The sequence below is a fragment of the Simochromis diagramma genome, unplaced genomic scaffold, assembly GCF_900408965.1.
Source record: "Simochromis diagramma unplaced genomic scaffold, fSimDia1.1 OVJJ01000802.1, whole genome shotgun sequence".
NCBI classification, from domain to species: Eukaryota; Metazoa; Chordata; class Actinopteri; order Cichliformes; family Cichlidae; genus Simochromis; species Simochromis diagramma.
In genome coordinates, this window is record NW_024387492.1 from 6,586,805 (window position 1) to 6,613,113 (window position 26,309).

Below are 26,309 nucleotides of genomic sequence, written 5' to 3' on the forward strand. Positions count from 1 at the left end.
ACATGATTAAACCCAACAAATCAAAACTGTGTCATATGCCAATCTGGAAGCTGGAAGTAATCACATAGCTTGTTTCAAATAGCTTATGTCACGTTGCAAAGCCGCCTAGCTCTGGACGAGCTGCCATCTCACTGGCATGCTGTGATTGGATATCAGCAGGCATCAGCGGGCAACGTCCTGCAATATGAGCCAATATTAATGGAGTGAGACAATGCAATCCTTCAACGCAGAGAGAGACGAGTCTTTATGTCAAAGCACTGTCATATTTATTACCAAGAAAAAAAGACATTAAAGGCATATTATAGTCATTTGTCACAGCTGTTATTTCGACATCTTAAATATATTTTGACAATGTGATACAGTACAACGCACTGTTGTTGACAGTTAGAGGAGTGGCCGCTGGAAGAACGGAGAACGGTCGATAATACAGCAGCCGTAAGGATCAAACACACGGGCATGCACCCTCAAAACAGGGCTGCATGCTTCGTCACGTTACACGGAAAACACCTGAAATTCAATACAAAAAAAAAGAAAATAAAGAAGTTTATAGATATGATGCAGGATTACAACAAAGCCGATATGGTGATGTGTTGGCAAAGTTTAGGCACAGAAGGATTTAAAAGCCACAGCAGCACTGGAGAATGTAGTGGATGTGTTTTTATCTCACAACAAAAACGAAGCGCTCTTGTTTGATAGAAATTATTTACAAAAAAAGAGGAAGGGAACAAGCTCAGTTCGAATGGAACTATTACATAATGACGGTCTCAGTAGGAAGAGAGTAAGAAATAAGAAGCCGGTGCTTCGTGGCAGGGCTTGGGGTTCTGGTCATGGGGCTAGGGGGGTGAGTGAGTGGGCTTGGTGGGCGGTAGATTGGGCCTGAGGGGGCGGTGATTCTGGCAGGAGGGGTGCGGCTGGCCCATCTGGAAGGAGGTCGCTGGTTGGCCGGCCGTGCAGGGCGAGAGAAGCTCTTCTTAGGCGTGGCTGGTGACAACTCAGCTTGGTTTGTCTGGTTACAAACACAGTGGTACGCGTGTTAGGGTGTACTACAGTTTTTTTTTACAGGTTTATCAAATTTATAGTAAAAAAAGAAGCAGAAATTTACCTACCTGTTGTGGCTCCTGTCTGTAGGGTTTGTATCCTGTTCTGGGATTGGAGCTGTACTCGTGTTGGATCTCCAGCATGTCCAGCAGTTCAATGAGTCCTTCATCCCTCAACTGGCCATAACGAGTCGACTCCTGTCCTGATAACATTCCCCTATGGATTACAGAGGGAGCACTTGAAACCCTGTGCTCCATTTTGGGCTCCGCTTGCTCCACTGTAGCCTTTCTTGATTTCTCTCGAGCCAGTCCTCCATCTCTGTCTGCCCCACTGTGAGCTCTGGGTCTAATCTTTGGGCTCCCTGCCACCTGTGATCTCCTCTGAGACTGCTGGGGACCAGACTGGGATCCTTTGGAACTGCTGTACCCTCCTCTTTGATCCTTGTAGTTCTGCCTTCCAGGGTCTAATGCTAACCCCCGATCTTGGCTGGGCTCTATCTCTGCTGTCAGCACGTCAGAATCCGTTTGGCACTTCTGGGTAGGCACGCGGGTGGGCAACCTGCCGGCGACTGCAGCGGCTCCCAGAGTTCTGCGCTGACAGCTGGGAGTGGGGCACTTTGCTTCTGGAGCTGGCCCCCGATGGGTAACCACTCCAGATTCTGTCAGCATTTTACCTTCATTCTCCTGCAGCATGGCTCCAAACTTCCTGAGAACAGAGGGGCTGCTGCATTTCCTGTCACCCATGACACCTGCACTGAAGGACTTCCTGTCCAGAGCGGGAGATTCTGCAGTCCCTTGGAGTTGCGAGCGTGCTTGTGCAGAAGGAGCATCCCTTTGTCCAAGAGGGGGCTTGGCTGAGTTTTCTTTGTTGGGGGAACTCTCTCTGCAGGGGGAGTTTCTCATGTGAGACACTCTGTTCTTTCTGTTTTCAGTCTCCTCGAAACTGCCGAAAAACTGTTCTTTACCAAGCCTGGTTCGGCACAGAGAAAATAACTCAAAACAAGGCACAAAAATCCTCTCAGACTATAAAGAGTTGATGAAAAACACATACAGCCTCTTACCTTTTATCTCCAGATCCTCTTTCAATCTCACCCTGGCATGCAGCGATGTCCTGGCTCACTTTGATTGTGTCACTGAAGCGCTGAAAGAGATCAGAAGTGACATAAAAATAACCCTGTATCAACATGCTGCTGTTATATTTGCTGGAAGATCATTGGCAAGGTACCCTTTACTGTATCTTTACCAAAACTGAACCCCACCACTCGATATAGCATAGCTCAATCTATTCTTATCTACTGTACTTTCATGTTGCACTTGGCAAGTTGGCTTTCTTCTCCACTGCTGTCAGGTACAGGGACAGAATGTGAAACTAGCTCCTATCTGGCAGCTTGTCTGTGTAAGCAGACTTACAGGGAACTGTAATCAATATGCTCCTGACCAAAGCCCTACTTATACTTTTACTGATCGGGTTCCTTCGGGCGTGCAAATGCCAACGACATGAGGCACATGGAAGGGAAATAAGAGAATTTCTTTCCTCTACTTACCACGTGGCGAGCTCCATTGTTCTTCCGGCCCATTTGTTTCCCTGCCCCCAAATAATCCTGCAGCAGGTCGCCAATCTCTGAGACGCTGTTGGCGTGGCAGAAACCGTAGCCGTTCTGATGAGTCACAGGGTAGCTGTACCCACTGGAGCTGCAGCCGTTACTATAGTGATGTGGCACAGTTATAGCTCTAGTGTGGCTCTCTCTGTGATGGTCAGGCACAAAAAGGCCATTGCCATGGTGACCCAGGCCACACTCCAACGGGGTGCCATTTTTCTGGTTGTCAGCGGCGATATCGTTTGCTCCTCTGCGGGCCTGAACTTCATTGTACAGCTGGAAAGCAGCGATATTAATGATTACAAAACTACTTTAAAATCTAACTTAGATTTCTGACAAGCTCATAATACCATTACACACATGCACCTGTTTCAATTTGCATCTTTGTAATGTGCAATACTTTGGTATCCTTTTTCAGACAGTGTGTGTGTGTGTGTGTGTCCAGCATATCTGTCAGCACATCACAGTTTAATCAGCTTGTTAACATTTGTCTGCATCACTGCTCCAACAAAGCCAAGAGGTTGTGTCAGTTTGTGTGCTGCCAACAGTTTATTATGGAGCACAAACACACATGTTACTCCAATTAACACACACTCTAAGGGCCACAAAAGCGCCTCACTGAAAACACAACATGTACCACACGTGGTCATGTTGAGACATAACTGATACATCTTTCTGGGAAGAAAAAACAACAACAAAAACAAAATAACTCCACTTTAAATTAAACATCGAGACCATCATTTATCACAAAATCAATCTACTGAATTTTACTTTTGCACTTCCACACCGGTAGGTTGTAGTATTAGTAAGTACAATTTACACCCACTGACCCAGAGTCTGTAGAAATCTGCACGTATCTATTCAGTTAACACTGCGTAGATACATCGACTGTTTGTGCTGATGCAATGTGTGATTACGGATCAATTTTGGCTAAATTTAACCTGAGATTGGTGCAGTTCCTCAAATGACCACTTGAGGCTGCGACCAAAAGTTAATCCCCATAGACCACAGGTGTCGAACTCCAGGCCTCGAGGGCCGGTGTCCTGCAGGTTTTAGATGTGTCCTTGATCCAAGACAGCTGATTTAAATGGCTAAATTACCTCCTCAACATGTCTTGAAGTTCTCCAGAAGCCTGTTAATGAACTAATCATTTGATTCAGGTGTGTTGACCCTGGGTGAGATCTAAAACCTGCAGGACACCGGCCCTCGAGGCCTGGAGTTTGACACCCCTGCCATAGACCCATGTTGAACTGCACAACTGTATAGCAAAAATAAATATGTTTTTATCAAAAGCTGATATACACCTTTAAGAAAACTGCACACGATCCCAGTACAACCCACCAGTTACATGAAATGTCCAAATTTGCCTTTCATTATTCATTAATGCACCTTGGTAATGCTAGCAAGCATGGTTAGTGACGCCAAAGGTCAGTTTGGCTCCACAAAAATACAGCGATGATCACAATACTAAAGCTGAGGTTTCAAAATGCATGTCCACAAGCTAACGGGTGACATCACAGTGGCCACTGCCATATTTTATATACAGTCTGTACATTTAAAAGTCCTGCATTGTTTATGTAACGTCTCACCTCTTCGATTTTCCTCTGGATGTCCTGCAGCTGGTCCTCCCACTCCTGCATCTCCGAGTCGAAGTTGTCCATCAGCTCTGGTCTCTCTTGCCCCCAGCCACAACCACTGTGCTCAAGCCCTCGCTCCAGATCTATAGCTGCCATGACAGGCTGCTTAATAGCCAGACACTCTTTCAAATGACTTTCCCCCTTTCACTTTTCGGTCAGAGGTCACCAAAGGGTTGCAAGCAAGGGGCAGAAGGATTAATGGCCTGGAAACACTAAAAAGTCAAAGAAATAGAAGACAGACAACAAGCGTTGTTGATTCATTTCAATGTGTTTCAATGTATTTCTATATAAAGTAGCCCAAAATCTGGTTTTGTTATGGAGTTTCTGACACGGAAATCAAAAGGCTGATCAACCCATTTCTACTTTTTCAGTCAAGGCTTTTTCATCTGGGTTTGGCTTGAATACTTCTATCCTCAGGAAGGTCAGATATTTACAGCTGCTTTTGGAATTCTTCACCAATAATTGCAGGCATGTTAGAACTACCAATGCAGCACGTGTAGACAAAACTATTACACGACAGTGCCACAGCCATCTGTTTCAACTCTTGGTCAGTTTGACCTCCAGCCTGACCCGGCATTTCAAAGAAAAAACATTTCACGCATGAATCAGAGTGCCCATGTGCACACATGATGTCACCTGTTAGGCATTTTGCTCTATCCACCCTATATCCTACACCCACCTATCATGTTTATACTGATAATCATTACAATAAGATTTGCTAATTTAAAAAAAACATAAATGTACAAAAATCGCAAAACTGTGACCGAGTCTATTAGTAAGAAGGTTTAAAAAAATCATTATCTCTTCTGCATCTGACCTTTAAAGAACCACTTAAAATCCTACTTGAGCTCAGTGCTTCTTAAGTGGGGCTTAACATTAAAATCGTCCTCCTGGAGATTAAACTGCGGAACACCTCAGATGCATCCAAGACGGCGAGCCAGTTCCCTAAAACCAGCCAAGAGCAAGAGCCTAACTGCTGTGGTAAACTGAGACAGCAAGGCTTCTCTGATGTTGTTGTTGTTGATGATGCCGCCACTCAATATTACAAGTATCCTGGTAGAAAATGCCCGAATTTACCAGCCACTTCCCTCCCATCTGTGATGTAAGAGTAGAGATATTAATAATCTTGTAACTATGCATAGTAAAGTGACTGCACGTCCTGTGGAAAGGGGAGAGGCACAGGGGAACAGAAAGTATGCCCGACACTAAGCCAAAAAGAAAAATGATCAAACTGAACATGACTCAGAATAAATCTTTAAAGAAAACAAAAAAATATTTTTATATTATTATTATTATATTATTATTTTTTCAATTTTCATTTTGTATATGTTGATAATTAACACTAAATAAAATAAAATAAAAAAGTTTCACACTTTAGTAATTTACAGCTTTTCTTACCTACCTCTAAGTAAAAGTTATATCTGCCCTCGGGTGTAACTCCTCAGTCTAGTCCCTGGTCTCTTCGGTCCTTTCAACCGTTCCTGCTCGCCAATTATTTTCAACTGCCCTCTCTCCGCTGCGTCCCCCTCGCTTTTGCCTCCACTGTGCTACGTAAAAAAAAAAAAAAACCTCAGGGGTTGAATTTAAAGGATCCCCTTGTCCTCCTCCTCGGGGAGCGTTGAGCTAAAGGGTAAACAACTTCTGTTCCAGCCGGGGTACCCACACTTTATACCGCTCCCGGGTGTTTACGTGGGGCGGAGGTCAAATATCATATTGTCAAACTTATTCCAGCATTTGAAGTCTCGATGGGACAAACTGTCGTCACCAGCATCCCTGCTATAATTACCGGGGCTCGCGGAGAGAGGGGAAAGTGTTTACATAGCTATTTCAGCTGCTGCGGTCTCTCGACCAATCAGCTTCTCTGTTGCTACTCTGCTTTCGGACGCTTGGGCAGATTTTGCCTTGTGACCGTGCCCAGCTTGCAAATCATTTTTCCAAGGGATGCCAAATGAGTGCGTGTGACACTGTGAGTAATAATGTGTCACACGGAGTAATATCTTTATTGGAGACAGTCACAAAAACACAACAACAACACACAAACAATAATAAAAAATAATAATACAGCATTTACATCTAATTTGTAGAGATTTAATATTTAAAGCTTTATATATATATATATATATATATATATATATATATATATATATATATATATATATATATATATATATATAAAATACTTCAAACTAACAATCAAGCCACACACTCACTAGAGGTATCACATTATTTATGCTTCAAATGGTGCAAAGAAGTAAAATATGCACACTCTCATCCCATGTCCTGGAGTAACCTAAAGCTGTGACTCATTCTGCTGCGGTGAACATCTGAAGACAGTTGCTACTGTTCATCTGCCACGCCATCAATTACTAATAGCAACCCCTAATCAAGACCCTGTTGGGAATTTTGGGGTCCTTGACCCCTTCTTATGGTGATGATCAGAATTCCTTCCAGTGTGAAATCAGCCTTAGTCTTCCACCTGTTGTGTTCCCAAATGAATAATTAAGCCCTTCAGGAATTCAGGGGTGGGACAGAAACAAACTTTCACCTTACTTTACTTTGAGGCAACAACAACAGCAGGGCGGCACAGCAAGTGTTGTTCTACAAATTAAAGACGATGTCGCTGCCGTCAAGTCCTGTTACAACAGCTAATGTACTAAGTAGCACTAAGTGGTTCAGATTGCATCCAGTCAGAATAAAACCTATATGACCAAACTTTCATTTTGGCTTAAACAAGTTCCGCACAAATATGCCAAAATATCTCCGTTGGCTTTAAATCCACAGCTATTACCCGCACAGTGAGGAATGAACTACAAAAAAACTGGACTATTTATTATTATGATTCAAACAGGCACACATCTTAAAATGTCCACACACACAAACACACACACAGGACATATTATATAACTGGACTCTTTGATGATGTCTGTCGTGCTGCAAGTTTGTACTACAATAAGTCTCTGAGGTGGCTGTTTTTAACCCCGTGGACACTTCCAGTGCTTACAAATGAAGCCTACGAGGAGTTGCAGCTCCTCAGATGGCCATCTGAGACTGTTACAAAAACTCCATCCCCACTGTCCGCTTCATTAAAATGCTTAATTGCATTTAGCAGAAATAGACATTTTTACAGTCCAGTTGAAAACAATTTTGTTCTCTGTAAGACAAATTTTCCTATTTATGACAACTTAGGGGCGTGAATTATTATTATTATTATTTTTGCAATTTAACCGTTTAAACATCACTAAGGCTTAAAATTAAGCATTATTATGTTAGAGTTCCACTCGCTATCTGCAATGTGTAACCTGTCTGTAACTTACCGTCTCGAGCGTCTTATGCAGATGGCGATGCGTGATGATAATGCAGATTCCAGTGCTGAAGCTGGCCACACTTCCTCCAATGTGAGTGCAACCTCGGTAAGTGCTGAGCTTTTACTGTGCTGTCGGTTACCTTGGCAACAAATGATGCGGGGATGGAAAGAAAAAAAATCAACGGAGGGAAAACAAACCAAAGGATGACGTGTGTTAAAGGGAGGTGTGCATCACAGAACAAAGAAAAGAGTGAAAAGAAAGACGAGCTTGAAGATGGTGGCGTAAGAGAGGGATGAGAATAACACGAGTATGAGGATGAGTAAAATGATTGGCTGGAACATCTGGGAGAGGGAGGAGCGGCAAACCGACAGATGAGAAACACGGGAGTATGGATAAAGAGAGAAAAAGGAAGAAATACAGTTAACTCTCGAGGATATTTTACGTGCTCACATGAGATATTTCAGTTCTATTCTCACCGACAGCGGCTCCTCTGACTCCCTGTCCTCTAGCTTCGGCACTTCCAGTCTGTCTATGAAGGCCTGCAGTTCCTTACGAAAGGCTTTCATCTGGGCGTTAATGCGATATAGCAGCTCATGTTCCCTGATTCTGCTCCCATCCTCTTCACCACCCTCCTCGCCGGACCTCCCGAACATTAAGTCGCCATTTGAAACGTAGACCCTCGCCTCCGAGATGATGGCCGCAGTATCGGCGATGAGCCTATCAATGGTGCGAACGAGCCTCTCTGCTTCCACGCGGATGTCTATCATCTGCTGCCGCTCACGCAGGGTGCACCGGCCACCAGGCAAGAAGCGGGATAAGGCGGAGGAGGCGGCGCCCTCTGGCCCAGTAGGGGTGTAGAGGCCCCGGGTGGGCGTCAAGCAGCGACTGCTGCCGTTATTGTTTCTCACCTCATCTGAGTCACTTTCCCCACCAACAGGACCCTCGCGTTTGCGGTGAGGAGGGAGCAGGCGGGATGAGGTGGAGTCCTCGTCGCTCTCGCGGCGACCACTCGTCGTGCCACCGGCATCGCTCTCTGCATCGCTGTCCCGTGGGCTCGGCCGCAGGGAGAGATGAGAAGCCAGATCGTAGCGTTGCATGTTGGAGAGGAGCACTCGGTTCTCATACTGCAGCTGCATAACCTGATGGGAAGAGGCGGAGAGAGATGACAACTGTTTTAAGATGTTTTGGCGAAGCAGTGACCTCTGGGGTGGACAGATAAAACTATAAATTGCAGGCTGGTTCCAAAAGCAAGTCAATCCTCATAGGCTGCAATGTTAAAATACCAGGCTTTGCAGCAGGATCGAACATGTTACACCCTGGTACAAAAAATGATTTGGGACTTTATGGGCAATTTTCCCCTGTTGTAAAAACTGTTCAGTTATTTTACCCACTTAAAGTTATGCAGAACTGTGAAAGGTGCATGTAAAACTGTCTTGTCTTTCCCTCGCTCTGTATCTCTCACCCTACATCTCTCTGTATGTCTTGAGTCTCTTGAGTTTTTGTGTTCGTGCTACTTCCTGTCTTATTTTGATAGTCCTTGTCTCATGTTCATTGTGTCAGTTTTGCTTTCCCTATCTCGTTATGTCTAATTTGTTCCTGCTGTGTTCCCATGTGTTTCCACTTACCTGATCACCTCTCAGTGTACGTATTGTCTCAGTCCTTTGTCTGAGTGTCTGTCTGTCTTCCCCTGTGTCTCTCAGGTTCTATGGCTGAGTCTCAATTCAGGGGCTGCGTCCTTCGGAGGCCGCATTTGAAGGCCAATTACGTCACAGCAATGAAATGAAGGCTGTCCCAATTCGAAGGCTGCTCCAAATGCGGCCGACAAATGCGTCGTTCATTCCCCTGAATTTGAAGGATAGGTCGGGACTATCCTTCGTGGCCCAACCTATCCCAGAATTCATAGCGCGGCCCAGCCAATTCCAGTTTCCAACAATGGCGACAGCTACTTTGTTGTAATATTATTTTTATTACTCTTTGCAATACTGTATTAATTAAATTAGTATTTCAAATATTTTTATAATAATATAAAAATAGTTTTCATATGCGGCAATGGATTAGGAGCGCGGCTAAAGTAGCCCCTAAATTGAGACACAGCTTATGTTTCCAGTGCTTCCCATGTTCTAGTGTCTTTCCCAGTTTAGATTTCAGTTCAGTTTCCTTATTTTGTACTGTTTTGCCAATCAGCCCGAATAATCTGCTCGCCTTTTGTTATAGTTCTGTTCCTGCTTACATTGTCTGCAAATAGGTCCTCACGCTCTGCTCCACAAAATCTGCTGCTGCAGATCATAACAAAAACCCAACTGATTTACCAAGCAGGCTGATACTATCGACTGATTTTAAATGTTTGCAGATCTATCAGCATCAATATTTATAGTAACCAATAAATGAAAGCTAAAAAAGAGAGGAAAGAAGAGATGAGAGGGTACTCTTAGAGTACCTTCCCCGATGGCAACACACGTATTTGGAACCACATACTGTTAGGGAATTGTGTTTGTGGACTGTCAGTCTTGGGAATGAGTTACTAATTAATACCTAAATGCATATATTTACACTAATTGTAAAAGCATTAAATGAATTACATAGATCAGCATCTTATATTATGTCAGTGTTTAACGCCTTTCTTACCTTGCCACTTAGATCATTAATCTGCAGTCTTGCAGCTTTCAGCTCCTCCTGGAGGGCTTCTGCCTTTGCTCCATCAATGCCTGCTCCTCCTGTAACTCCTCCTCCTCCATGCCTGGCACCTCCTTCATGAGTGCCAGCTTTAAAGCGTAACTTGTTCAGCTCAGCTGTCACCCTCTTGTTCTGTTCCTCAGCATCAGCCAGGTTTCTCCTCAGGAGCTCTGCCTCGTCCTCCACCAGCTGTAGCTGTTGTCTGAGCTCTGTCAGATCATCCCCCAGGCCTCGGCCTGCGCCCGGCCCACCCGTCGCTCCACAACCCGAGCCTCCACCGCTCTCTCCTTCTCCACGGAGGTCATCAAGCTCAGCCCTCAAGCCACGGTTCTCAACCTGTAAGGAAAAAGGGAGACGGGTGCAAAAATCACATGATCTTTCATTCAGAAATTTCACACAGTCTGCTCTTACCTCTAACTCAACTATCTTTCTCCCGAGGATGTTGGCTTCCTCCTCCACCAGCCGAAGGCGTAGCTTCAGCTCTGACTCACGCGTGGTGGGTGGCCCCCCAGCCTCCCCTTTTGGGTGGGTACTGTCAAGTTCTCCATAGAACGAGCGGTATTTCTGCAGCTCTTGCTCTAGCCGGTCCTTCTCCTTGTCAATCTTGGCTGTTTTCTTCCTCATAAGCACAGCCTCCTCTTTGATGAAAGCTAGTTGGCACTTCAGGTCCTCATTGTCCTCCTAAAACACAAACTGTATACACTCAAGTGCATTGAATTTGTTAAATTGTTAAGAAGGCTGGTTTCTGCATTGAGACCTAAGACTTAAGATTAAAGTGAAGAGCAGATTTTTTAGCCACAGTCTTTCTGAGCCAGACGGTTATCTCTCGTCGGACTCAGCGGATTCTTGGCATGTAATAAGTCTAACAAAATTGCTCCAGCTCTGCAAACCCTCAGCTTTCACTAAAACTTTGTAGCTGGAAATGAAAAACCAAACATTTGACACAACAGGATATCACAGAAGCTCATACGCAAAATCTCAGGTTGGACCCTGAGAGTTTGCAGGGTAAAAGCTGTTTATTCTGCTCAATACATCTGCATTTTAACTCCAGGTCATGTCTAAGTCTAAGGACTAAATATTCACACATCAGTTCACATGAGACTGCACATTTTCCTAAGAGAACTACCTCCTAACAATTATCTGCATCAGTTTAGGCAAGGTAAGCATTTATGCCAAAAATGTATAAATAGACACAAAATAAAATAATTATTTTTAATCATAACAGCATCTCACCTCAGTGGGAGTCTGTGCTGCTTTCTTGTCACTCTTCTGGACGTCCTTGCTTCCTCTTCTCTTTTGAGACTATAAGAGGACATTGCAATTGAAATTAAATGATGACTTCTTAATGTATGTATGAGTATACTTGTATGCGTACACTTACTGGCCACTTTGTTAAGTATACCCACTCAACTGCTGATTAAAGCAAATATCTGTTCAGCCAATCACGTGGGAGTAACTCAGTGAATGATCAATGCGACCTGCTGAAGTTCAACTCAGGTATTACCTAATGAAGTGGCTGGTCGATCATTTAATATTCATATATGTGGACATTTATGACACATTACATTTAATGCTCCTCTGATGTATGGTGATGGATGTGGGGAAGCGTTTACACACCTCTTTGGTTTTTTCTAGTTCATTCTGCAGGGCTTGTTTGGTCACTTCCACCTCTATGAGCTTCTGTCTCAGCTTTTCGTTCTCCTCCTCCGTCTTAGTGCGTTTCTCCTCCACTTTTTCCAGCTCATGGTGGAGCCTCACAGACACATCCTTTGCTACCTGTAATAATCATAACCTGAACCTGCTGTTTTGGAGAAATAACTAATAATCTGTTATACTTGATTTTTGCTGCTGTAAAATGCATAATAATTGAACTAACGTGATGGTTCGTATTAGCCTACATTAAAACCTCCCATACATAACATATTAACCTTAACACACAGAGTCATCTCCTCCCCTCCCCTACCTTTAGGTCCTGCTCCAGACTCCTGAGCAACTCTTCATCGATCTCTCCTGTCTGGGCGTAGCGCAGCCTCTTCCTCTCAGCCTTCCGCAGACGATACTGCAGGATTCTGCAGTTTTTATTGGCTCTCTCTAGCTCACGCCTCATTTCCTGGAGCTGGCAAGTGTCTTCTTCATAGAAAGTGTCTCGCATCTCGTCCATCTCGGCCCTCATTTCTTCAATCTCACACTAGCAGAATCATAGCAGACAGAAGATGTGATTGCTACATGTGTCACACTGACAGCAGGAGGTGTATATACTTCGAAAACAGGAGATTTTATTGGTTCAGAGTCTGACTAGTAGCTCCAGACGTATTACAGATTTTCAGTTTCAGGTAAAATATACAACCTGACTTTAAAAAAAAAAATCATTTTCCAGATGTGAGTCTGATCATCTTTATTACTCCGCAGTTCATTTCAGGGATATATAAATGCAACATTGCAAACATATGAATTCCAGCTGTGGCATTGTGGGTAGTCCCTTCTAAACACAAGATATAATCGACCCGTATTAATCAATAGCATCAGGATCGATATACAGTTACAATAGCGAATGCGTTTTCACTGAAGACAGAGAGCCTGTCCTACAAACATAATCGACCCCATATGCTATCTGTCATTTCATGACAATTAAGACGTTTCTGAATTGTGTCATTCTAATATTATTTCACCTCTTTAGCATTGGCCTACAATTCAGGTTAGGTGAGATTATGTATTTTAAAGTATTTTAATTTTATTTAAAAAAAATGTTTTTGTTAAAGTCTATCAAACCTTGAGATCTTCGTTTTCCTCCAGCAGCCTCTCCATCTCCTCCTCCAGGGCCTGGTCCTGCTGTGTCACGGACCCCGCCTCAGTCGCCTCTGCAGCCCGCTCCGGCTCTTCCACGGCGGTCTCCGACGTCCCAGTGCTGTCCGCTTTGGCTTGCATCTTGGCTCCCCTCCTCTTGAGTCTCTTCTGCAGGTGAAAGTGAATCAGCTCAGCCTGTAAGCATCGCCCTTTCCACAGACCCAAACCGAGGCCCGCTCCACAGGCCGCGGACACGTCGGTTCTCTTCCCGTGCCCGCTTCTCTCAGCTGGCTTCCTCTCCTTTTCTCTCAGCGAATAAGCTCTGCCGGAAAACAAAGGCTGTGTGGAGTCACCTTTAAAGCGGCGTAAGGCAGAGCCTAGAGTCGGTACTGGGAAATCTGCCGGATCTTCCTCGACAGCATCCGCCCTGTTTGGTATGACCAGCTCAGCTTCAGCACCATCCGGGTGAACAGCTGCCCCTCCGCGGCTCTTGGGCTCCCTCTCCCTTCTGTCTGCGGTGCTCAGGCTGTCCCTCAACCCAAGATCCCCGCTTCTCCGTGCACGATCAGGAGGCCTGGAGCTGCCCGGGTGTCTGGGAACAATCTTTAATGCCCCCTCCTGGGCTGTAGCCGGCGAGGGAGCCCGGTGCTGCCTCCTCCTCCTGCCTGCGTTGTTGTCTGCCGGTGCTGTGGAAGAAGGATCTGCAGCGCCGCTCACGGTCGGCTTCATTTTTTCCACCTCAAGTAAACTCCACGCACACGCTGCATTTGCGTGCTTTTATAGATGAAAAACGAAGCAGCCCTACAGAAGGATTTTCTAAAAATCTTAGCCTGACTGAAACATGAGCAAAACATTCATAAAAACTCTAAAAGTTCAAAGTTGCCTCCAGTGAGCCACCAGATGTCGCTATTGTGCCGCTGCTGTCAGCGCCCCTATCCTCTCATCCCAAACCATATGTATATGACCTGAAAGCTTTACGCACAGCCAGTGAGGGCGGGGAACACATGAGCGGTGCCACGACTCTGTAAAAGTATTAAAAATAATAATAAAACAAATGCGTTTTAACATTTATTTAGAATTTTACATAGTGGCTGAATCCTTACCGCGGACCTCTGAGAGAGGAGACGCTGACATGGGGTACCACCAGGCACTGCAGGGCAGGGGCACGGGGGCGTAAACGTTATGGTGGACGTCAGAACAGGAAGTAAAACAGCCTCTCCCCACAGCCTCGTGCTTATAGACATATCCCACTCTCTTCCTCTGTCTCATATTCAGAGCATTATATTGTTGTACTACAATATGTTGCACAATGTTAACAAGAATGTAAGAAAAAGACTACTCTTGGTTGGTTTGAATACAGTCCACTTCACTGATACTGAAACAGGCATCGATTTCTGGGGCTCCAGTTTGCTGATAGGGCTGGTGTAATCCTCCAGTGGGTCCAGCTGCAAAGGTGAACTGTCAGATTCCTGACACATCCAGTCCTGCTGTTATTTATTACTCCTTTTTACTTGCAGTATTGTGTAAAAGTCTCAGTCAACCCATAATTTCCTTTTATTTTGCCTCCAAAAAGCTAAAATTGTATCTTTAGGCACTTATTGCTAGCAGCCTATTGCAAAAACACAGAAGTTGTTCCCATTTGCTTAGTTGAATCTGTGAAAAGTGCCAATGATAACCACATTTAACGGACATAAAATTATACTTTTGCACCAACAAAGTGATTCCCGAAGAACTATTTGGCAAACACTTGCTATATCTCTTCATGGTGCGCAGTTGTGCTTGAAAAATTTCAAGAAACTGATTAAAGTCAGGAGTTAAAAAGAAAAAGTGGCAGGCCTAAAAAAAACAGCAGAAGATGAACAATATCTGAAGGTCATGTACTTAAGAAATAAGAAACAATCCAGTAAAGACCTGACTGTTCACTTAAGGTTAATCAGATGATGGTCTCAGTGAAAGTGTGACTGTCAAGAAGCCATTTTTAAGGGAAGGAAAGAAGGAGAAAATGCTCAAACATGCCTCATTACACAAGAACTGGACGGAAAATCTTTGGCAATGGGTCTTATTGAGTGATGGCTATATCAGTTTGTATGAAGGAGGTCAGGGGAGAGGCAGGGAGGGTCTGCATCTATCTGTGAAACAGTTTCAGCAGGTGGTGTTAAAGGTCTTTTAAAAATTGATGTAATTATGAACGCAGAAAACTACAGTCAGAAGATCCACCGTGCAATACCATCTGGAAAGTATCTGATTGACAACGGCTTCATTTTTCAGAATTCTTCAGCATGACAATGAATTCAATCCTTAAACTGTTCAAAATTTGCCTCTGAAAAGCAGTATTATGTAGCTATTAAACTGTTTTCCCTTACACAGACCTTCATTCTATTCCATTTTTTATAATATCCAATTAGGTTCCTGAATTGCTGAAAATTAACCGCACTGGCTGTGCATTTTACTCTCTCACTGGTTTTAAACTGTTCTGAATTGAAGTTTAACTTCCTTGCACAGCATTTTATTTGGTTTATATTTGCATTTTTAACAGGTTTGTATCATTGGGCTCATCCTCTCACCTCTAAGTAATCAAGAAATATAACCGTGGCCCAACAGAGGGTGCTCTACATACACAAAACTGCCTATGCAGAAGCCCAGAGGGTAATCTGCCTCACAGATAGAGAGAGAGAGCCAGTAAAACGCTGACTGTTTCCACTCTCTGTTCAGCTAGAATGAGCTCCTTAGTAATATAATTGCTAATGAGATGAGTAAGACCCAGGTCAGGTTTGCAAGGATTTAACCCCTCTCTGGAAAACTGACCCTTCACCCTTCCAGCAAACTGGCCCACTTGGGTCTCCCAGCTACAACTTCTATTGTCTTTGTGTAAAGGTTTGTGTGTGCCACAAAAGGAAAGAAGACATTCAGGAAGCAGCAGTGTGTTTTATTAATGCATATGTTTTAAGTTCCACATTAAACTGTAGCAATAGTGGTCAATTTTATGCATGTGCATACATGTTTTTTCTGCTTCTTGCAGCAACAGCAGCAAGCGTGCAGGTTATAGTGTCCTGTGCTAAATGCCTTTGATAGAAAAGCCTTGGCAATTCTGCAATCCTATTAGTCGCTGGCTTAGATCCTTCTGTGTCCCCAAGGAGGACAAATTTACTTCCTCTCACTCATCTCACCCAATCTATCATTCACATCTACAACCTTCCACCTCCTTCTACCTCCATGCTAACGCCATCGGTGGAAAAAAAAAAAGATAAAAATAGCCACAGGTATACCATTATAAGAAAGTAGGAGTTTAGGAGTAGGGCATGTATGCTAGGAAGGAGGGATAAGAATGTGGGAAAATTATGTGAGGAAATAAAGAGAACATGCAAAAATACAACAAAGGATGCAAAAGAATTGCAATTGACTTTCCAGACGTGCAGCCACAAATGACGGCCTGAGAATGAGCAGAGGCTGCGGGACACAGGAAAAGGCATGGACGAGGAAAATGATAGGGGCTAAATAATTGAATAGATGCCATTAGTGACTCATGGTGTGGCGAAAGAAGAGTGGGCTGTAGTTTGCTTGTTACAGGATGATGAAAAAAATTAATGTGAGTGTGTGGAAAGATCATGCAGTGTCACAAGAATGGCAGAGTTATAATTCAGGCTGATGAATTTACTATTTCTTTTCAAATATCTTGAAGTTGTTAAATACACATGGTTCACATTGTAAATCAACTATTTTCAAGGCCAAATATGAACTAATCCACACAGTTTGAGAGTTGCAGTAGCAACCTGGTGGCAGATTAGTGAAGGCTTCTCTTTCAGTGACCCGCTTTCCTGAGTAACCTATGGAGTGACGTGGAAATAAGCTCTTTTGGAGCTAAAGCCAATTTGCCCCCAAAGATTAGGGCAGATCTGTCTGAGCAGGCCAAACACACATCCTACCTCTGCCTATCTCTCTCTCTGTCACACACACTCACCTATAAGAGCTCTTTCCATTGTACGGATGGAAATAGGAGAGATGAAGTAAGTAGGACAAAGGGAGAAAGTTGGAGGATGGGAAGACTAGCTTCTGGTAGTTTAGCAGATGATTTGCAGCTGAATGCACAGACGCTAACGCCAAAACTAGCACAAAGACACACAAACACAACCTATGGGGTGCTGACATTGTCTTTATTTCAGTTATATGTGCAGCCAGGGAAAGCTGTGTCACTTCTGTTTTAATAAGACAATCCTTTTCCTTAAAAAAAAAAAGACGAAGCTCTTCTCAAGACGACTTTCCCCGTCCGTTCTACGTGGCAGTGAGACAATACTGAGCTGTACATCAATCTCTTATTCTTGCACCTCAGCTACACTGCACAGCAAAAAGAAAGAACGACCCACAGAAATGTGTATTATAACAAAGATAATCATAAATTAGCGTTGACTCTATAAAAAAACCCCTACAATTTCACCGCCCCCCTCAAAAGTATTTAAAACCAGGTTTTTAATCCACAAAGCACATAAAGAAAATAGTGTATCACTCTGTAAGTGCAGCACAGGTAAATAAAGTCAGAGAAGACAGTGAAATTTGAAGTCTGGTAGATGGTGCAGCTGACTGCAAAGAATTGATGGCAGATAATGTAGAGACATGTTTTTTTGTTTCTTTGCTAGCCATGTTAAGGTAAACTAAGTATTTGTAAACAATGATTACCCCCCAAACCAAAAAAGAAAAAAAAAGAAAGATCAGAGTTTTGAATGTTTTTTCCCCTTGTTAACAGTTTAAATGAATTGATACTCATTGAAAGCACTAGAAAATAAATTAATTTAGCTTATTAAACACTATTAAGCTTTTAAACAGTACTGGAATCCAGAGTACAAAAGTTGGAGGTGGATTCCGGTTGAAAGTAAGTGGATGCTGAGCAGGATGCGGTTCCTTTAATATTTTGGTCCTACTATGGTCCAAAACAGAGCTGGACAGAGGAACGGGGGGGTGGGCCTACACGAACAGCAATTTTCTTTTCTTATCTGGATTTAATTACAAAAGAAAGCTGTCATGGAGACAACCGACACTCTCGTCCCCTCAAAACCAGAACCATTTACAGACACACCCAGTGAACACACACTGCTAACCATTCATTTCATCAAGTTGGTCCCTAATCACATCCATCCACTTTATTTGCAGGGATGATCGTCTGGTTTGAACTCTGTTTATCCCTCCCCTCCCCTTCCCTCCCTCTTTCTCTGGCCCATAAAATAACTGTCTGCTTTTCGCAAAGCAAGCCCCATTTCCTGCTTTACTCCCTTTTCGGTCTTCCTTTCTTTTGCCTCTTTCCGTTGTCCTCCTCATCGTCCTCCTCCTCTTCCTCCACTTTGCTATGACCGTTAGCCACCACAGAGGAGCCGTTTGTTATGGGCTTCCCTCCTTTCCGAGAAAAGGCAGGCTTGCGTCGATAAGCGTGGTAGTAGAAGTTGGCGAAGAGGATGATAAAGGTGACGGCGTAGCCAATCAGAGCCCACTGCATCCAGCAGGGGAACGGACAGCCGGTGTAGAGGGAGTGGCCGGCGTGGCCGATGGTTACGTGGAACTGGATCTGGTGAGTATGTAAGAAAAAAAGATTAAAAAGACACAGAAGAAGCAGCCTGAATTTTTGAATATACAACTACCAATTAAAATCGGAGCTATCACTGAAACAGGCAGGAATCAGTAACAAACGAAGATCTGTCAGATTAACTTCTTAACACTAAAGCCTACATATTTGTGTTTCTCATGCATACAGCTGTTTCAGAGGGCTGACTTCACTCCTGTTCCCAAGTTTAATCCCAGTGGTTCACCACGGTGGATGAATCAGCATATCTGATTTGGCACAAATTCTACATCGGATGCTTTTCCTGATGCAACCCTCCAATTTATCCAGTCTTGGGACCAGGGACTAGCCTGTGATCCCCTGAGATTGCATCTCTTCCCAGTATCAAACCAGGGATCCACCTTGTGCTAGACTAATGTGTTAGCTACTACACCATGGAACCTGTAGAATCAATGCTAATAACATTTCCTAAAAGCCTATTATCACTATATTAGAAGTTTATAACAATTAAATAATGTTTCATACTGATATGATACCCAATTGTATTAATCTAAAATGTGAAGATCTAAGAGGAAAATATAGTTACAGATTTAAAAGTTGATTTTTTAATATAACATTATATTAAAACCTGCCTGCCTCCTTCAGTGGCAGGCTGCGGCACCCACGATGTGGGATGGAGAGATTTCGCAGGTCTTTCCTCCCTACTGCTGTCAGACTCCACAACAAAGACTTCAACTGATCAAACACACACATCCACACGTGTGCAATAGCAATAACACTAAGTGCAATACTCTTTTCTGGCATCGTTGTATTATAATCAATTGTATCTAGCATTTGTATTCTATTTTATTCGATTGTATATAGTATTTTATTATTGTGTACAGTATCTCATAGATATATTATTCCAGTGTTTTTCTCTAATTTTTCTATGCAACTTTGCACTGTCCACTGCTGTAACAAAACAAATTTCCCACATGTGGGACTAATAAAGGTCATCTTGTCTTATCCTATCTTATTAATATTCCCTATGTGTGGAATAAAGAATACACTGTCAACCAATTTTCAGTCATAAATGTGGCAGACTTCAAAAGACTCATTGCTGATGGAAAGGTCTAATTAAGTCTGTAAGAGTTCAACAAATTCAGATATAGTTAATTAAATACAAGCAAAAAATTAATTAAGCGCTCATTTGTAGCACATTTATAGCAATTCATTATTAGCTTCATAAGCTCTGCATTTCTGCATAAACTTTATTATAACTGGATGAAGGTGCAAACTATATCTAGGGGCTTCACATATTAGCAGATCAGTGGATCTTTAGATGATAACCATTGTCACTAATAATCACTCTGAGGTAAGTGAAACCCAAAGTGTGTTTCATTGTCCTCACAATCAGCTCAGGTAATTCGGAGAGGCAAAAAACACCAATCACACCATGTTAGCATAAAAAACTGTTGGCTAAACTTTCACAATCAATAACGTCAAGTTATTTGATATATGATGCATCCCTAAAGGTGCCACTTACCATCTGGATAATGGTGAGGTATTTCTTCCACCAGAGGTACTTCTGCATCTGAGGTCCCAAGGCAGCCAAGCCATAGTACCCGTACATGAGGACGTGGATGGAAGAGTTGATGGTTGCACCAAAAAATGCTGTGGAAACAGTTACATTTATATCAGAGGTGATGGTGGCTGTGTTATTACTAAACAGCCGTAATGTGCCTATTTTCCAGCTCCAAGTACAAAGACAAGCTCTAGTCTGATTCTTTGACTCACATTGTCCACCGGGAACCCATTTGATTCCAATCCACCAGAGGATGAACATGGTGCAGTGATGGTAGACGTGGAGGAAGCTGACTTGGTTGAACTTCTTCCTCAGTATGAAAAAGACAGTGTCCAGGAACTCCACTCCTTTGGAGATGTAGTACCACCAAAGAGCCGAGGCTATCTAAAGATATAAAATGAGGCAAGGTGAATTATCACAGCACACCGAGGTGAATCCGTCACATAAGTCAATAAACCTTTTGAGACAATGCATGGGACATTACATTTGACTTCTCTGACTTTTTTGCATCTTATATTTCACTCTTCTCAACACAGACCTGTTACATCCCTTGCATCCTAAACAAGACCTCAGCTCTCAGGAGGTTAAGGTCCTATGTAGGTCATATTTAACTATTTACAGCCTGTTTCTGATTCCTTTTCTGAAGGTTTCTTCAGTGAAACATTGCTGGTAACAAATGTTCTGCAAATAATGATTACATGGAGTTAAGATCACTGTAAACAAAGCCAATGGCAACTGTAGACAACATCAGAATCCCACATAAAATAACATTATTGTAAACTATGTAAATTATATATTTACATAGTTATTGGTACAATATATATTAATATTTCTTTAGTGGTGATCTCTAGCTTGGTATTCTTCCTAGTACACAAATAATGAAGCAGATTCCTTGCCTGAGTTTCCTTTGTACTAATAGAAAATCTTTAGATGACAGAAAAATGTAGCAACTGAGGATCTTTGGAGAGATCAGCAAATCAAATATTTTTAGTAACCCCTTTATACTAACACAGCATGTCAAAATCTCTCTCTCTGTTATCCTATTTAACTCTGTCGCAGTACAAATTACTCCCCTTGTGACACACAGCACACAAGGTTGCTCTCTAAGCCATCTTGCTCTGGCATCTCTTATCCTTAAGGCCATCATGAAAGCGTGAAGCCTAAAGGTGGAGATGGGGCGGAGCTTAAGGGTGGTGAGACTGACTGGTCCCGCCCCTCTGAGTGTTGAGCCAAACCCTCTTTGTGCTGAAATCATTAGAAATATACAGTATCTCTCAGCCCTCGCTCTCCTTCATGCTTATAGTGATATATGTACAGTCAAGAAATGTGGCTCTTCTTTCCTGTGTCAATACTGCAGCCCCACTGCTTTACAAAAGATTAGTAAAAGTAGTAAAAAAATTGTCATACTAAAAAGTGTCACATTAATGTTATTTTACCCTAACTATGTCCAGTGCAGAGGTAAACTGTGTGCGAAGGATGTTCACAGATTGCTTTTTAGATGTCTGTGCGTGTGAGGGAACCTACCCTGACTTCATTGACATCATTCGAGTAGTTTACAGGCTGACAGAGGTAGCTGTACCCGGCTGCTCTGGAGGCTAGTAGGAGCTGATGAGAGGACACAAAGTCAGAACAAGGATGAGAGCAGAACAACAGATCCTGCCTGTGATCTGGAGAGACCGACAACTACTGCAAGTCACTCCTGTTCAATCACCCTTTTTCACGTAAGCACTGCTAAAACATTAACAGCACACAGAGAGCAGGACTGAACATGATATTCTGTGCAGATAGGACCTTCAGTTTATCCAAAAATACATGAAGAATGTAAGCAGACACAAATTTGACTCAAAAAGATCAAATTAGTGAAAGAGACTATGTGCTCCTATAATTCACATGAATCTCCCCACTTTCTTTTCTTGTAGAATTGAACATGTTTTGCAGATGCATTGCCATGTATGCAATACAAGACTTTGGTAATGTAAATCACTAAATATGATGCCTACTCATTTAAAGTCACATAGACAGTTAAAAAATATGTATATCCAAAAATCTAATTTCTCCTACGTCTTATGCTTCTAGTTGACTGGATATATGACGCACCAAATTAAAAATGTCTTTATTTATTCAATACAAAGGTTTCCACACTAATCTTACTGGCTGCCCTCCGGGTTCTTCTAGTAGGGAGTAAAGGCAGTTCCATCCACGTAATGGAGTTACCAGAGAAAATGGGTGATCAAGGAAGCTACATTAAACCCCCTCAGGTAAGAGTTTTGAAAACTCTGAGCGGACTGAAATGCTGTTATTTGGTGCATTCAGTGACAGATGTTCATGCTGTGGGCTTCACTGCAAACATGTTATATGAGCATTATTGCTAACATCAAAAAAGATAGCCACAAAATACTGCAGCCGCTTCTGACTTGTGCAAATAATGGTTATTTGACAGTAAGATTAAGTTGAAATATTTTCTCTTTATTAGGGAAAGAAATAAAATGTTCATTTGATTAGATCCACAATCTTTAAAGCTGGAAACTGAATTCACAGACCTGCAGAATCTGTGTCATACATCCATTTCCTTTAATAAGCTCTAAGGTATATTTCATGTATATACAAAATATATAGTGCTTTGTAAAGTATTTTTTTATGTTTGTTTGTAAGTTTGATGGACAAAAAAATGTATTTTCAATTTAGATTCTGCCCAGAATCTGCCAAGCACCATATCGTGGCTCTTTTAAGCATCTAGTACCTCCACTTTAAGCTATGATCGGTCCTTCAAAGGCTACAATGGCACTCACCTCTTTGGCGATGTAGAAGTTGAGGACCACCATGCTGAAGTTGTAGACTATGAGGGTCTTCCTGAGTGTGTAGGGCTGGCGATCTTGCATGTATTTAGGTCCTGCCCACAGGAAGATCAAGTACAGGCAGCTGATAGCCAGAGTAGGGAAGGGAGAGGACATCATGGGCCAGTGCTGAACCCTCTTGTCTGATGGTAAAGGGGTTACAGTTAATTTTAAGGGTGGGGAAGAAAAACACAAGTTACAGCTGTAAATATCAGGATGGATTCAACTGAAACATTAATAAACATATGTTGTAAAGTTGATCCACAAACCCTCATAATCTTTATTAATTTTATTATTTATTTTTTACTAAGAACACAGGCTACAGAAGTTATAGTTTGGCATTCATTTATTGGCTCTATAAAACAGTACAGAGGATGTAAGTTGAAGGTGAAAATACTCTTCCCGGCTCAAAAATAAGCTGACAAGTTTAGTTTTGCAGTTCCTCTTTCACTTGATACACGCACGTAGCTGTAAACACACTTGCAAAGCATCAAGTATGTTTACTTTTGCAGTTTTCTGTTCACTCCATATACCATCAGCAAGCACATCTACACATACACACGACTGCATGATGATGAAAACAAGAGACATCGATCACTTTTGGTGAAGTTATAATAATCCATTATTATGATTATGCAGCCACTGTTGAACAAACCATGTTGCCACCCCACAGATGTGCATATGTAGTGAAAGCTCCTATTGCGTGTTGTTTCCAAGCAAGAGATCCTAGCTTACCTGCTATAGTAAGGCTCCATTTGTAAAACTCTACAGTGTCATTCACAAGATGCGTTACAACCTCCATGGCTCTGCCTTTGGTCTAGATTACACTGTGGTGGAGAGAGAGAGAGAAGAGCAGAATATCAAAATCAGCTAGAGTTACACTGTATTGGTAAACGATGTCTGGACTAAAGTCAAACATTTCAACAGCTCAAATAATATGTTAAATGCATGTTATGATAAATGCATGATGAAGTTTTTTCTTTTCACTCTTTTCTCCATTGAAAGTGCACATTAGTCACCTATTCACCACAAACCTCCACAGGAAGTTGATTATTATGATTGCTGGGCACTCCCATCAGTTACAGATAACTACAGGAAAATGGATGGAGGATACTGAGTAATAATGGGCACACAAATAAAAAACGCACACATATGAGACAGTAATAATGCAGAGGGCGATTTGCACCCCATTGATAAGGCAGCATTACATAACAAACCCTTTTTATCCACTTGAGAGCTGGGAGCAGGTGTCTCTATATTAATCTATAATTAATCCTATGCGTCAGATCAGCTGCCCTTTAAATAATTAATTGCTAAGTGTACCGTAACTACTGCCCACCAGTGAGCGCTCAGTGGAAGGAAAGTGTTGAGTGTTGAGCACAGAGTTGCTCATAGCTTTATCAGGATAACTTTATTTGCAGGGTGCATCACATCCAATCCAGGGTCCAGGGTTTAGTTGAGCAGCAGAGGGCCGCGGAGGGAGATCAGATAAGAGAGGGTTAACCGGGTCTGTGCAAGAACAAAAAGACTGGGGCGCATGTGTCAGCAGGTTTCGCCCTGACCGCTCAAGAGGCTTACATTCAATTGATCAACGAGCTTAGATGTAGGCCTAAGAACAAATGCCCAACCATTTGACAGCCTGCCGGATGGTTATCTGCCTATATGTGCTATGACATACGCAAAAAATAAAAATAAAGAAAGAAAGGAAAACAGACAATACAACCTGCACACTGCACAGCAGTGATACTGTCATTTTTGCAATGATGGGGATTTAAAAGAATAAACACATCGCCCTTTTTATTTTAAAAGGGGTCCAACAAGTGATTTACTCCAGTCAGCTTTATTCGGATGGTGGTAACAGGTGGTAGCTGAAAGGCACTGAGGGCTGATATTATAGTTCTTTGTAGCTTGCAAGCCATAGAAATGTGATTCTTCATCCGCCAGCGTTAAATACATTATTTCTGGTGTACAAAAGGCTCGTCCCCTCTCTAAGTAACTCCAAAATTAAAGCTCAAATGTTTAATTTTCATGTATAATAAACTCACAAGAACAAAGTATACTGAAAACCGCATTACAATAACACTTAAAACTCATGCAATAGTTTTTAAAGATGCATTTACTTACGTCCTCGATATTTAAAAGCGTATAATGACATCCGGTGGCAATATGATGCCCAACTCCTGTCAGTAACTGTTTCGCTCCCCCTCTTCTTCTTCTGCCCTTACAGCTTATCAGTTCATTCGCTGCTCCTGTTCAAATTCGACATCAAGCAGCAAATTTGGCAAGAAACTAAAAAAAGAAAAGGCAAGTGGAAACCTATGACTAAGGTTTGCCCGTTAAGCAGTCGGTCCGTGCCGGCCGCTCAGCCGCATCTTCTTCTCCCAATCTCCTGGAAGCAGGGAAGCCAGAGCGCATTGCGCATGCGGGAATCGGTTCTACTGTCTCACGCGCATCAGGCGATGGCAGCTCACCTCGTGGCCGTGCTCGCTTTGTCGCACTTGTGATAAACCTCGGCATTTACTAACCGTACATATAAACAGTTAGATAATTAAGAAGCAAACTAGCTTCGTTGCTATTCATATATCTTAATAAAAATAGATAAATGATAATAACTTTCTATTCACAGCCTAAAACAACTATATACATCCTAGAGGTTTGGCTCTGCAGGTTGCCTTACTCGTAAAAACGTCCCTGTCGAATTTCTCCACTAGATGGTGCTGTTAAGCTATCTTTAAGTTTTCAATTCACCGTCAAGACACTGGCTCAAGACTCCTTTACCGGTCGACCAGGAGGGTTTCCTCAGAAGGAAAGCTGGTTTCTGTATTTTGGTGGAGCGAAATTCCCCATTTCCCTTATCAAAAATGTATTGCCAAGTCACAACATTAGTCATCGAATTATTATGGCTATATGTCACTGTCTGAGTTTGTTAGGTTAGTTGTCACAGCCTAACCTACAAGTGAAAATTAGTTTTGACTAGTGTGTCAGGCTGTGCTGTTTTGGAGAATCCAGTACATTTGAAAAGGCTCTATTGCTGTGCCAGAGCCATTTATAGGCTTTTCTGTGAGGAAGGGTGACAGATCCAGCTGGACTGCACTAACCTGGCCCAACCACCAAAAGGCTGTAGGCATCCAGAACAGTGAAGGATGTGACCGTATCCTGTGTCTGTTTGTGTTTGAACCAAGCTACAAGGAACAGGTGTAATGGCTCAGATTAATGCCTTTCTCTCCAAATACAACTTGTAAACTGACGTCCTCTGTCCATTTGTTTTGATATTGCTGCAGTACAGTTAAGTCCTGTATGATACCCTGTAAATAAAAACTGCATATACATTC

General features: G+C 42.6%; 2 protein-coding genes across 6 annotated transcripts; both read right to left on the reverse strand.

The window, feature by feature from the left end:
- Nucleotides 1–4,363: 4,363 nt before the first annotated feature.
- LOC120725177 (protein SOGA3-like) lies at nucleotides 4,364–14,205 on the reverse strand. Of its 5 annotated transcripts, none has more exons than XM_040017909.1 (9): nucleotides 14,138–14,205; nucleotides 13,020–14,056; nucleotides 12,214–12,438; nucleotides 11,868–12,026; nucleotides 11,484–11,552; nucleotides 10,203–10,931; nucleotides 8,054–8,716; nucleotides 7,587–7,918; nucleotides 4,364–4,484 (listed from the first exon to the last, which is right to left on the reverse strand). In XM_040017909.1, the coding sequence occupies exons 2-8, from the start codon at nucleotides 13,761–13,763 to the stop codon at nucleotides 7,808–7,810; spliced, it is 2,700 nt and encodes an 899-aa protein (XP_039873843.1). In that variant the 5' UTR covers nucleotides 13,764–14,056; nucleotides 14,138–14,205; the 3' UTR covers nucleotides 4,364–4,484; nucleotides 7,587–7,807. The 5 variants fall into 5 exon arrangements, with proteins under 5 accessions (XP_039873843.1, XP_039873846.1, XP_039873844.1 ...); XM_040017912.1 differs by adding an exon at nucleotides 5,675–5,814 and having other exon boundaries at nucleotides 13,020–14,156; XM_040017910.1 differs by adding an exon at nucleotides 5,675–5,819 and having other exon boundaries at nucleotides 13,020–14,156.
- A 1,246-nt stretch (nucleotides 14,206–15,451) lies between these two features.
- On the reverse strand, nucleotides 15,452–25,379 carry LOC120725178 (elongation of very long chain fatty acids protein 4-like). The gene is made up of 7 exons (XM_040017914.1): nucleotides 25,102–25,379; nucleotides 23,713–23,804; nucleotides 22,933–23,120; nucleotides 21,668–21,748; nucleotides 20,356–20,527; nucleotides 20,105–20,232; nucleotides 15,452–18,585 (listed from the first exon to the last, which is right to left on the reverse strand). Exons 2-7 carry the CDS (start codon nucleotides 23,777–23,779, stop codon nucleotides 18,289–18,291), a joined length of 933 nt encoding a protein of 310 aa, XP_039873848.1. The 5' UTR covers nucleotides 23,780–23,804; nucleotides 25,102–25,379; the 3' UTR covers nucleotides 15,452–18,288.
- Nucleotides 25,380–26,309: the final 930 nt, after the last annotated feature.

Excerpts from the sequence above, each read along its gene's own strand:
- LOC120725177 (XM_040017909.1), bottom strand. The coding sequence starts at position 13,763 with ATGAAGCCGACCGTGAGCGGCGCTGCAGATCCTTCTTCCACAGCACCG. Across the intron at positions 11,553-11,867 it reads AACTAGAAAAAACCAAAGAG|TCTCAAAAGAGAAGAGGAAG; the intron begins GTGTGTAAACGC and ends GTCCTCTTATAG. Across the intron at positions 10,932-11,483 it reads CAGCACAGACTCCCACTGAG|GAGGACAATGAGGACCTGAA; the intron begins GTGAGATGCTGT and ends TTTGTGTTTTAG.
- LOC120725178 (XM_040017914.1), bottom strand. The coding sequence starts at position 23,779 with ATGGAGGTTGTAACGCATCTTGTGAATGACACTGTAGAGTTTTACAAA. Across the intron at positions 23,121-23,712 it reads ATGGAGCCTTACTATAGCAG|ACAAGAGGGTTCAGCACTGG; the intron begins GTAAGCTAGGAT and ends CTTTACCATCAG. Across the intron at positions 20,233-20,355 it reads ATGGGTTCCCGGTGGACAAT|CATTTTTTGGTGCAACCATC; the intron begins GTGAGTCAAAGA and ends CTGTTTCCACAG.